This window comes from Lagenorhynchus albirostris, chromosome 2 (assembly GCF_949774975.1).
Source record: "Lagenorhynchus albirostris chromosome 2, mLagAlb1.1, whole genome shotgun sequence".
NCBI classification, from domain to species: Eukaryota; Metazoa; Chordata; class Mammalia; order Artiodactyla; family Delphinidae; genus Lagenorhynchus; species Lagenorhynchus albirostris.
In genome coordinates, this window is record NC_083096.1 from 133,671,052 (window position 1) to 133,683,992 (window position 12,941).

Below are 12,941 nucleotides of genomic sequence, written 5' to 3' on the forward strand. Positions count from 1 at the left end.
TAAAGCAATTACAGAAAGAAGAACAAAAAAAACCCAAACTTAGCAGAAGTAAAGAAATCATAAAGATCAGATCAGAAAAAAATGAAAAAGAAATGAAGGAAACGATAGCAAAGATCAATAAAACGAAAAGCTGGTTCTTTGAGAAGATAAACAAAATTGATAAACCATTAGCCAGACTCATCAAGAAAAAAAGGGAGAACACTCCAATCAATAGAATTAGAAATGAAAAAGGAGAAGTAACAACTGACAGTGCAGAAACACAAAAGATCATGAGATCACTACAAGCAACTCTATGCCAATAAAATGGACAACCTGGAAGAAATGGACAAATTCTTAGAAATTGCCAAGTCTCGCCAACCTGCCAAGACTGAATCAGGAAGAAATAGAAAATATGAACAGACCAATCACAAGCACTGAAATTGAAACTGTGATTAAAAATCTTCCAACAAACAAAAGCCCAGGACCACATGGCTTCACAGGCGAATTCTATCAAACATTTAGAGAAGAGCTAACACCTATCCTTCTCAAACTTCCAAAATATAGCAGAGGGAGGAACACTCCCAAACTCATTCTACGAGGCCACCATTACCCTGATACCAAACCAGACAAGGATGTCACAAGGAAAGAAAACTACAGGCCAATATCACTGATGAACATAGATGCAAAAATCCTCAGCAAAATACTAGCAAACAGAATCCAGCAGCACATTAAGAGGATCATACACCATGATCAAGTGGGGTTTATTCCAGAAATGCAAGGCTTCTTCAATATACACAAATCAATCAACGTGATACACCATATTAACAAATTGAAGGAGAAAAACCATATGATCATATCAATAGATGCAGAGAAAGCTTTCGACAAAATTCAGCACCCATTTATGATAAAAACCCTGCAGAAAGTAGGCATAGAGGGAACTTCCTCAACATAATAATAAAGGCCATATGTGACAAACTCACAGCCAACATCGTCCTCAATGGTGAAAAACTGAAAGTTTTCCACTAAGATCACGAACAAGACAAGGTTGCACATTCTCACCACTCTTATTCAACATAGTTTTGGAAGTTTTAGCCACAGCAATCAGAGAAGAAAAGGAAATAAAAGGAATCCAAATCAGAAAAGAAGAAGTAAAGCTGTCACTGTTTGCAGATGACATGATACTATACATAGAGAATCCTAAAGATGCTACCAGAAAACTACTAGAGCTAATCATTAATTTGGTAAAGTAGCAAGATACAAAATTAACCCACAGAAATCTCTGGCATTCCTATATGCTAATGATGAAAAATCTGAAAGTGAAATTAAGAAAACACTCCCATTTACCACTGCAACAAAAAGAATAAAATATCTAGGAATAAACCTGCCTAAGGAGACAAAAGACCTGTATGCAGAAAACTATAAGACACTGATGAAAGAAATTAAAGATGATGCAAATAGATGGAGAGATATACCATGCTCTTGGATTGGAAGAATCAACATTGTGAAAATGACTCTACTACACAAAGCAATCTACAGATTCAGTGCAATCCCTATCAAACTACCACTGGCATTTTTCACACAACTCAAACAAAAAATTTCACAATTTGTATGGAAACACAAAAGACCCCGAATAGCCAAAGCAATCTTGAGAACGAAAAACGGAGCTGGAGGAATCAGGCTCCCTGACTTCAGACTATTCTACAAAGCTACAGTAATCAAGACAGTATGGCACTGGCACAAAAACAGAAATACAGATCAATGGAACAGGATAGAAAGCCCAGAGATAAACCCACGCACATATGGTCACCTTATCTTTGATAGAGGAGGCAGGAATGTACAGTGGAGAAAGGACAGCATCTTCAAAGTGGTGCTGGGAAAACTGGACAGGTACATGTAAAAGTATGAGATTAGAACACTCCCTAACACCATACACAATAGTAAGCTCAGAATAGATTAAAGACTTAAATGTAAGGCCAGAAACTGTCAAACTGTTATAGGAAAACATAGGCAGAACACTCTATGACATAAATCACAGCAAGGTCCTTTTTGACCCACCTCCTAGAGAAATGGAAATAAAAACAAAAATAAACAAATGAGACCTAATGAAACTTCAAAGCTTTTGCATAGCAAAGGAAACTATAAACAAGACCAAAAGACAACCCTCAGAATGTGAGAAAATATTTGCAAATGAAGAAACTGACAAAGGATTAATCTCCAGAATTTACAAGCAGCTCATGCAGCACAATAACAAAAAAACAAAAAACCCAATCCAAAAATGGGCAGAAGACCTAAACAGATGTTTCTCCAAAGAAGAAATACAGTTTGCCAACAAACACATGAAAGAATGCTCAACATCATTAATCATTAGAGAAATGCAAATCATCTCACACCGGACAGAATGTCCATTATCAAAAAATCTACAAACAATAAATGTTGCAGAGGGTGTGGAGAAAAGGGAACCCTCTTGCACTGCTGGTGGGAATGTGAATTGGTACAGCCACTAGGGAGAACAGTATGGAGGTTCCTTAAAAAACCACAAATAGAACTACCATATGACCCAGCAATCCCACTACTGGGCATATACCCTGAGAAAACCATAATTCAAAAAGAGTCATGTACCAAAAGGATCATTGCAGCTCTATTTACAATAGCCAAGAGATGGAAGCAACCCAAGTGTCCATCATCGGATAAATGGATAAAGAAGATGTGGCACATATATACAATGGAATATTACTCAGCCATAAAAAGAAACGAAATTGAGTTATTTGTAGTGAGGTGGATGGACCCAGAGTCTGTCATACAGAGTGAAGTAAGTCAGAAAGAGAAAAACAAATACTGTATGCTAACACATATATATGGAATCTAAGAAAAAAAAAAGGTCATGAAGAACCTAGGGGTAAAACAGGAATAAAGACACAGACCTACTAGAGAATGGACTTGAGGATATGGGGAGGGGAAGGATAAGCTGTGACAAAGTGAGAGAGTGGCATGGACATATATACACTACCAAAGGTAAAACAGCTAGTGGAAAGCAGCCGCATAGCACAGAGAGATCAGCTTGGTGCTTTGTGACCACCTAGAGGGGTGGGAGGGAGGGAGACGCAAGACGGAAGAGATATGGGAACATATGTATATGTATAACTGATTCACTTTGTTATAAAGCAGAAACTAACACACCACTGTAAAGCAATTATACTCCAATAAAGATTAAAAAAAAAAAACAACCAGAAAGAAATTAAAGGCATATAGATTAGATAAAAGAAAAAAAAAAGTATATCAGGGCTTCCCTGGTGGCACAGTGGTTGAGAGTCTGCCTGCCAATGCAGGGGACACGGATTCAAGCCCTGGTCTGGGAAGATCCCACATGCCGTGGAGCAACTAGGCCCGTGAGCCACAATTACTGAGCCTGCGCGTCTGGAGCTTGTGCTCCGCAACAAGAGAGGCCACGACAGTGAGAGGCCCGTGCACCGCGATGAAGAGTGGCCCCCACTTGCCGCAACTAGAGAAAGCCCTCGCACAGAAACGAAGACCCAACAGAACCAACAATAAATTAATTAATTAATTTAAAAAATAAAAATTTTTTTCAAAGTATATCAGTTCCATTCTACCTTCGTTTGTGAAATTTTTGAATAGTTGATCCACTTCATTTTCACTAAATTTGTTTCATCAGAAAGTCTGAATTCTCTTTAGTTATCTTTACTACAATATATTAAAGATTCCAAAATGTAAACAGAACCAGTTATGAAAAATTACACCACCAGAGCACTTTACAGGATGAAAAAATCACTTTTCATATATCATCTCTTTCAGTGAAGAACAGCTTTAAAATGAGAAAACCGAGATTCAGAAAGGTTGACTGAATTGACCAAGATCACAAAGCTAGTAAGTGGCAGGGCCAAAGTTCAACCCAAGTTGTCTCACTGAAGACCTGTTCTTATTAATCATTTGTCTTATACTTTCATATCTCCAAAGTAATATCAGTAGATAATAAATATACTGTTTCCTGTTCTCCAAGAAATTTCCTATAACTGTCAAAAAGCTTGAAATAAAATGAAGATGAAAATAGATATTTTGCACCTGGGAGAGAAGGACAACCTGAGAATAGAGCCATGACCACTGGGCTAGTACAGTTCTAAGCTTCATACTCCTGGCTCCGGGAGGCACCATCTGTAAGTTCCAGATGGAACTCAGAAGAAAAAAAGTGGAAAGGAAGGAAGGAAGGGAGAGAGGGATGGAAAAGAGCAAAAGAGAGAGGGCCTTAAAACTAAAAGTCTATTCCCCATCCTTCCTTTTCTCCAATTTTGCAGAAACCTGTATGGAAGAAGGTGTTAGATCAAAACAGTGAGTAGAAAACTATATGCTTTGTTGTGAATTCTGCAGAAGGCACTAGAAGCTACTGCAAGCAAAGAGGAGCCGTGAAACAGAAATGCAATTCAAGTCAGCAACATTTGGAAAGACTTAGAAAAGAAATAGATGCAAGGAAGAAATTACTGTGGAAAAAGGAACAAAGAATTGCTGGATTTCTACTTTAAGCACTGATAATTTGATGTTCTATTTTTTATCAATGCAACAAACTTGAAACAAAACAAGCAACTACTTAAGAGACAGTCAAGTGTTCATGATGAAAAATAAGGGTAAGATGCCTCTGTGAATACACCATTCTTGAACAGAATTTTGGCCTGACCACAGAATAAAGAATATGGTGAGTGTTTTCACACTTGGCTTGGACAAAGGACATTTCACTGTAAGTACAGTCACCTCCTAAGCACTATTGTTTTCCTATATTACCTGAACTTGATTTTAAATGATGCAGATAATTTGCACCTGTCACTGAAAGTCAAACATTTTCTTGTTCCAGATAAACAGGTGTTCTAAGGAATTCATAAGTGCAAAACAACCATAATCAGATTGATAGGAAAGACACCAAAATGACAGCTAGCTTTTACAAGTCCAGCAGCCCCAAACATTGCATTTTACTGATACTTTCTGATCAATATTCTCCTTTCATAACCTGTCTACTGTGGAAGGAAACTAAAAGGTATAGAGTCCTTTTTGTTCTTTAACAGAAATCATAAGTCAATGATAGCCAACAAATAGCTATGTCAAGATTCAAAGTCATGGCATGCTAATCTAACAGTGAAATATAAAAGTTTATTAACCCATAGAGTCTTTCAAAAGAGAGAAAAAATTATGCATACAGGAAAAGATAGTATGGAAGGCAAAAAATTAAAATAGCTGATGTAACAGGGTAACACACTGTTACAGTGAAAACACTAACAGTATCATTCATATAGTTTTTTTTTGAAAGAAAAAATACTTTAATCCAAGTTAGTAGTTATTGGCTAAAAAAACATTTAGTACTCTGCACTTTTAAGTTCTCTGATAGGCTGTTGTAGATGATAATTTCAATTCAAAAGATATTTGAAAACCTAAAGGATTTCAGGCTTGAGCTACAAAAGAAAGAAATCAAATTTGTTTCTCTGAAAATTAAAAAATGGCACCAAATACTTCCACAACTCAGAAAATGAAATTATTACCACTTCTGATTCCAGGACATTTCTATCATTGGTCTTTAATCAAAAGGCAAAAGAGAAAAACAAATACCATATGCTAACACATATATATGGAATCTAAAAAAAAAATAAAAAATAAAAAATGGTTCTAATGAACCTAGGGGCAGGACAGGAATAAAGATTTAGATGTAGAGAATGGACTTGAGGATATGGGAGGGGGAAGGGTAAGCTGGGACGAAATGAGAGAGTAGCACTGACATATATACACTGCCAGTGTAAAATAGATAGCTAGTGGGAAGCAGCTGCATTGCAGGGGGAGATCAGCTCGGTGCTTTGTGACCACCTAGAGGGGTGGGATAGGGAGGGTGGGAGGAAGATGCAAGAGGGAGGAGATATGGGGATGTATGCCTATATATAGCTGATTCACTTTGTTATACAGCAGAAACTAAGACTGTAAAGCAATTATACTCCAATAAAGATGTTAAATAAATAAATAATAAGAATGCACATTAAAAAAAAAGAAAAGAAAAAAATAAATAAATGTCAATCTCATGGCAAGTGTCTCAGGTTTGAATCTCCAAAGGAAAATAATCCTAATCCTGTATTTTGACCAAAAATCAGTAGATGGATAACTTAGATCCTTGGCTAGTTTGATTTGGTATTCTTTTATCTTGACTTCTAGTAAGAATATTGCAAGCCTTTTATAAAGATATAATTTATATTACTAGAACCATAAAAAAATGCTCTTTCCCTCAAGGAATTAAAGGTACTAAGTGTAAGTACATCTATCCTATCCTTCTCATATTTCCAGAGCCCTCATCAATGATTTTTAAGGGTAAGGAAACTACCAGTTTACAGACACACTCAAAGCAAAATTACTGGGAATAACGAACTGTTCAGTGTCCTCAAGCTGGGCCTTTATTATTCTAGACTAAAAATTCCTCATAGTCCACACCTACTTCTCCAATCCTTGGTTGGTTCCATTCCTTCTTAGTATTAAAGGTTACTAGATAGGTAATAGGACTCATATTACAATTGCCTGATACCAAAAAGTCAATAATTCATGACAACTTTTAAGTAGGTTGTGCTTTAATAATCACCTTTGGGAGACAACGGGGTAACTCAATGTACCTGATTTCCCTAGAATTCCTCCAGACCACATAAAAGAGATTTCTGCAAAACAAAAAAGTTTTACACTGCCCATATCAATTTATTTAAAAACAAACAAACAAAAAACAAAACAAAAAACAAAACAAAACTTCTAACTGCTGAAAAATTCTGAAATTTTTTCCACAGCTGAACAGAATTCTCAGAAGATGTTTCAGGCACTGTGAATTTTGGAGAGTACCTAAGGATTACAGGTAGATAGGTCTTTTAGCTCCCCGTACACGATACCATATAATTTCCCTATTCAGGGAATTGGCCCTGATTACATTTACTGATTGCTCACTGTAATTAGGTCTCAATAAACATTTCTAAAAAACCCGTATAAGTCATTATTTTTCCACTTCATTTACTTTACAACAGTAGAGGCAGTAGACAGCAGAATGACAAGGCTTTGGAGTCAGACACACCCAAGTTCAAATGCTGGCACTACTTTGATCAAGCTGTAGGGCCATAGGTCAGTTACTGATCCTACCTAAATCTCAGATCCCTCTTAAGTAAGATGGGGATAAATTCCTCTCTCATTGAGTTGTGAGCACTAAACTCAATACTATATGTTTGGTACTTCCCTGGTGGCACGGTGGTTAAGAATCCACCTGCCAATGCAGGGGACACAGCTTCAATCCCTGGTCCAGGAAGATCCCACAGACTGCGAAGCAACTAAGCCCGTGCGCCACAACTACTTAGCCCGTGCTCTAGAGCCTGCGAGCCACAACTACTGAAGCCTGCGAGCCACAACTACCGAAGCCCACGCACCTAGAGCCCATGCTCCACAAGAGAAGCCACCGCAATGAGAAGCCCACGCACTGCAAGGAAGAGTAGCCCCTGCTCGCCACAACTAGAGAAAGCCCACGTGCAGCAACAAAGACCGAATGCAGTCAAAAATAAAGTCCATAAATATAATAAATAAATAGCTTAAAAAAATACTATATGTAAAAGCTTTAGCCTAGTGCCTTCCTTACAGCAAGTCCTCAAATGCATCCATTTCTGATACTTCTTTAGGCTCAGTTAGGTATTCTTTGCCCCCTCAACTCTACCCCATATTGACTTATCTGTACACAAAAGAAAATACAACGGGCTATTTTATGAAACCCTTTTAAATACGAAATACTGACTTGCTTTTCTAACTTTCTGTTATACAATTTTATAGTCTTTAGAGAAAGTAGTATTAGTTAACCCCTTTAGCAGAATGTAGGTATCACTTTATGATCAATCTAAATCACATCTAACTAATGACCTAAGACCTCCATATTCCCTTACCATGAAGATTGCCATGGTCAACAGTGAGCATTAACAGTCAAAATATGAGTACATTTTAATGAAAAGCAATATTCCCTTTAATAATTTTAAAGCTATGATCAGGCTACGTGAGCAACAACTCTAAAGATTTAGCAACAAAGCAGGGTTAGCTGAAGAGATTTTATCTGCCATTTGGCTGGGATGAGGGGAAGAGAGAAGTGAATACTGCTCTGTCCCCTATGTTTAGGTCTCATCATATTCCCTACAGGAAAGGACCAATAGCAATGTTGCTGTTAGAGCTGGCAATTCCCTCATAGGCTTGACCAACCCTGGACAGGTGTACACCAGGAAAATGAAAACATCGGGATCAACTTTGTATAAGTAGATTTAAGCAGTAAATCTAACAGATGTAGGCTCAATCCTGACTTTGTCGTTTCTTAGTTGCATAGCCTTGGGCAATTTCTTAAGTTTCCATACCTATGATTTGTGAATAAAATTTATGACTGTTCTGAGGATTACACGAGAATAATGTGTATTAGGCAGATGACCATATCTGGCATAAACACTCGCTTCTCCATTATGACTCTGACAGGCACATGCCCCCCATCCTGAAGACCTGAAAGAGTGACAATCCCTTCCAGGAAAGGGTGAAAATCAGACATGGGCTTTTGCCAACAGTGTCACAAAGGGAAACTCTGCACATCATATTCTTCTTGTGAAAATTCATAATGTACGTTAATGTACAGTAATCTATTTGATTTTGTTTAACTTGGTGCTTTCCAAATTTATTTGATCCTTTGTTCTTCATAATAACTACTCCACTTTGCATCTTGAAAAATGCTACTATAGCAAATAAGTCTATTAAAATTGCTAAAGGAGGCGGGTTGGGGTGAGAAAAAACGCCAAAATACTCCACAATATCTCATCCCTTTCCAGGTTTCAAAATTTTTCAAAAAAATCCTTAAAGATTATTACTTGTTTTGTGCTGAAGATGTCTTTTGAAGAACCTATAACGAGCATTCTCAACCTTTTTGGTCTCAGAACTCCTTTACATTCTTAAAAATAATTGAGGATGGAGGAATAGGGATTACAAAAGGGCACAGAAAATCTTTGTGGGTCATGAATATGTTCTTGACTGTAGTGATAGATGGTATCATGGTTAAATTTTATGTGTCACCTTGGCTAAGCTCTGGTGCCCAGTTGTTTGGTCAAACACTAGTTTAGATGTTACTATGAAGGTATTTTGTCGATGTAATTAATATCTACAATCAGTTGACTTTAAGAATGTTACCCTTGATAACATGGATAGGCTCCATCTAATCAGCTGAAGACTTTATGAGCAAAAACTGAGGTTTCCTGGAAAAGGAATTCTGCCTTAAAACTATAACAGAAACCCTGCCAACTTGCCATACAAATTTCAGAGTCCAGACTTTTTTTTTTCTTTTTTTTTTTTTTTTTTCTTGCGGTTTGCGGGCCTCTCACTGTTGTGGCCTCTCCCGTTGCAGAGCACAGGCTCTGGACGCACAGGCTCCGCGGCACGTGGGATCTTCCCAGACCGGGGCACGAACCCGTGTCCCCTGCATCGGCAGGCGGACTCTCAACCACTGCACCATCAGGGAAGCCCAGAGTCCAGACTTTAATGTCAACTCTTGCCTGAGTTTCCAGCCTGCTGGTCTGCCCTACAGATTTCAGACTCGCCAGCAATCACATCAAATTGTATTCTTTACATATGTGCAATTTATTGTCTGTCAATTATATCTCAAAAATTACTGAGATCTCAGAGTTTTTGTTTATGTAGTTCTCTCTGTTTTTATCTGCTGATATCAACTGAATTGGGAAACAATACTGAGAAACTTTTTAAATATTTAAGATATGTAATATATTAATATATACTTTTTACATATTGATATTTTTTTATTTTAAAAAGTTATGTTTTCTAAAACAAAAAAATTGTGAGAAGAGTTGTATTCTTAAAGAAATTGTTACAAATCTCTTTAATATCTGACTTAAAAGAAGACAGCTGAATTTTCATATCTGCTTCAGCATTCAGTGTATTGCAATATGTTGCTTTGGTTGAAGTATATAAAGAAAATCTGGTCTTAATCAGATATATATTTGGAAAATGGGGGAGTATTTTGATAGCGCTTTCAGCCCATTCTTTGATAACACACCAAAACTTGACAAGTGGTGATTTCTTAAAGATCAGTTGCAATGTGGAATCTGAAACAACATCAATAAACTTTCAGATACTGTTTCATTAAAATCTATTGATCAATCTTGAATTCTGAATGGATTTTTTACCTATATATTATTTTGCCACACTACACATTGATCTTCAGAAAATACTGATTCCTAGAGTTATGCAGATTTTCTAAATATTGACATATAACATTATACAATATTAAAAAAATCATATTTATTAACATCACCAACAATCTAATCAGAGAAGTATTTAAATATTGGAAAATTTCAAGCTTATGGTAAAACACAAATTTTTCCAAAATTCTAATTTTTGCTTGAAAGTTCAAATTTTATCATCAGCAACAAATGCTGTCAGTTGTTTTTCCTTGAGGTAACAGGTTCACTTCATTCATTTCAAGGAACTGTCTACCAAATAACCAAGCCTGAATAATCATAATTTTTCTGTCAGTTATCCTTTCAAAAATAAAAATGGTATTCTAGATTGGTGGCTGCCAGAGGCAGGGGTGTGGTGGGCGGGCAAAATGGGTGAAGAAGATCAAAAGGTACAAATTTTCAGCTATAAAATAGTAAATCATAGGGATATAAACCACAGCATGGTGACTGGAGTTAACAGTACTGTACCGTATACCTGAAAGTTGCTAAGAGAGATTTCAAAAGTTCTTATCACAAGAAAAAAAAATTTCTAACTATGAGGTAATAGATGTTAACTAGACACATTGTGGTGATTATTTCATAATATATGGAAATATCAAATCATTATGCTGTAATCTTGAAACTAAAATAATGCATTTCCAAAAAATTAGGTCTCAGAAACTTTGGGGAAAAAAGCAAAAAATTAAAAAATAAATTAAAAAAATTAAAATGCTGTTCCCTATTAAAACGTTCCATATTACAACGTGGCTAGTTTGTCTCACAAATGTTTCCCCTCAAGAAAACCGCCATACTTCCGTACATGACAGAAGTGCTATACAGTACATCTGATTTTGTCACATGGTATTAAAAAGACATGCACTTACTTAAATTCGTTTTTATTGCACTTTCTTAAGTGAGACTGGCATTGTTGCTGTTGCAGTGGCAAGCACACGTGGAGAAGAATGCAATGACTACTAGTACAGTTGTGTGCCACTGCCCTGTTTCACATGAAGGCACCAGCAGGTATAGCCTACCACTGCTTGCATGTCATCAGTGCAAACACCAACATAGTGAAAGGGCTAATACATCTTAGTATTATTATGTAAGTTGTTTTGATCTTGTATACCCCCTGCAAAAGACTCAGGGACCCACAGACAAAACTCTGAGAGGCATTATGCTAAATAAATACACTTAGCTGCTGAAAGGATAATAGGAATATTAATAGCTCCACAATTCGTATAAGGTAGAGCAAACTTTTTTTTTCTTTTTTTCTTGGCCTGGCCTCATGGCTTGCGGAATCTTAGTTCCCTCACCAGGGATCGAACCTGTGCTCCCTGCAATGGAAGCACGGAGTCCTAACCCAAGGTGGAGCAACCTTGACTAGAAATAGAGAGCTGAGGAACTTGCCTCAAAGCTGCATGTGCACAGCAAGTTCATTTTTACTTTATATGTTTTTTAGAAGGGATAAATTTTTACATGTGACTAGACATTAATCAGTAAAATTTACAAATCATTCTGATTATCATGGACAGTCTATATAATATGAACTCATTACTGTATTAAGTAACTTCAAATTTCTAAACTACTTTTTAAAAACTCAATGTAGTATTTAACATTTTCTTCAACGTAAAACTAAGCAGAAACAGTTGATAAGTTTTAAAATGGCCCACTTTCAGTTTGAACACTGCTAAATAATAAAGGGTAGTATTTTTACTTATAATGCCAGAAATTTGTAATTCTAGTGAAATTTACCACAAACAATACTGAGATAAAAGTTTGTAATCGCTGTACCATCTGATTTTAACATTTAGGACCTTGAAAGATACACTGGGAGAAAATAATATAGAAATTCAGAATACAATACCCATTAATGATTCCTTTCAATAAAAAATATTGTCGGGCTTCCCTGGTGGCGCAGTGGTTGAGAGTCCGCCTGCCGATGCAGGGGACACGGGTTCGTGCCCCGGTCCGGGAAGATCCCACATGCCGCGGAGCGGCTGGGCCCGTGAGCCATGGCCGCTGAGCCTGCGCGTCCGGACCCTGTGCTCCACAACGGGAGAGGCCACAACAGTGAGAGGCCCGCATACCGCAAAAAAAAAAAAAAAAAAAAATTGTCTTTTGATAGAATCAAGATGACTGTCAATCACAGGCCAAAAAAAAAAAAGAAAACCACCCCAAAAAACGTTGATTTAGGAGCTTTTTAAAATAAAGCAGAGTGAGTGTATATTAACAGTTATAGAAAAAAACATTTTTAGCTATACTTAAATTCTGGTCATGGAAACATATATCCTAGTAACCCATGTTATAAAATTAACATTTCAAGCCATACAATTAAAATTGTATAAAACCAAAATTAAATCAAAGAAGGTCAACTTACTCGATCTGCTAATCCTCCAGGAACTATAGTCCTCACAACTACACCACTCGATTTTCCTCCAACTATTCCAAAACCTAATCCAGAGCCATCATTAATAAGCTCAACATCTTCAATATGGCCCCAACTAACCTACAAATTAATAGCAAGTAAGAAGCAAAGTGTTAGCAAAGCATATACATTCATCACTTACCAATACAGAAATTACTAAGGTAACAGGTAGACAAAATATTTAATATTCATACAATTAATCAAGTCAACTTTCTAGAGGCTCAGAGATACGTAAAGATGATCATATGGTCCCTGCCTTTACAGATTTTATAATCCGGTAGAGAGAT

The 12,941-nt window shown here is 36.8% G+C and overlaps 1 protein-coding gene across 11 annotated transcripts in view; it reads right to left on the reverse strand.

Annotated features, from left to right (window-relative positions):
• Nucleotides 1-12,941, reverse strand: part of PATJ (PATJ crumbs cell polarity complex component) — a 365,234-nt gene that overhangs the window by 328,786 nt on the left and 23,507 nt on the right. For 9 of the 11 annotated variants that reach the window (XM_060139890.1, XM_060139887.1, XM_060139886.1 and 6 more), the window contains exon 7: nucleotides 12,607-12,735. The exons of 1 other annotated variant lie outside the window; for it this stretch is intronic. In XM_060139890.1, the coding sequence (XP_059995873.1) occupies nucleotides 12,607-12,735 (129 nt within the window). Of the gene's footprint in view, nucleotides 1-6,623; nucleotides 6,648-12,606; nucleotides 12,736-12,941 lie in introns of those variants that run through there. One more of the 11 variants, XM_060139893.1, reaches the window with a different exon arrangement.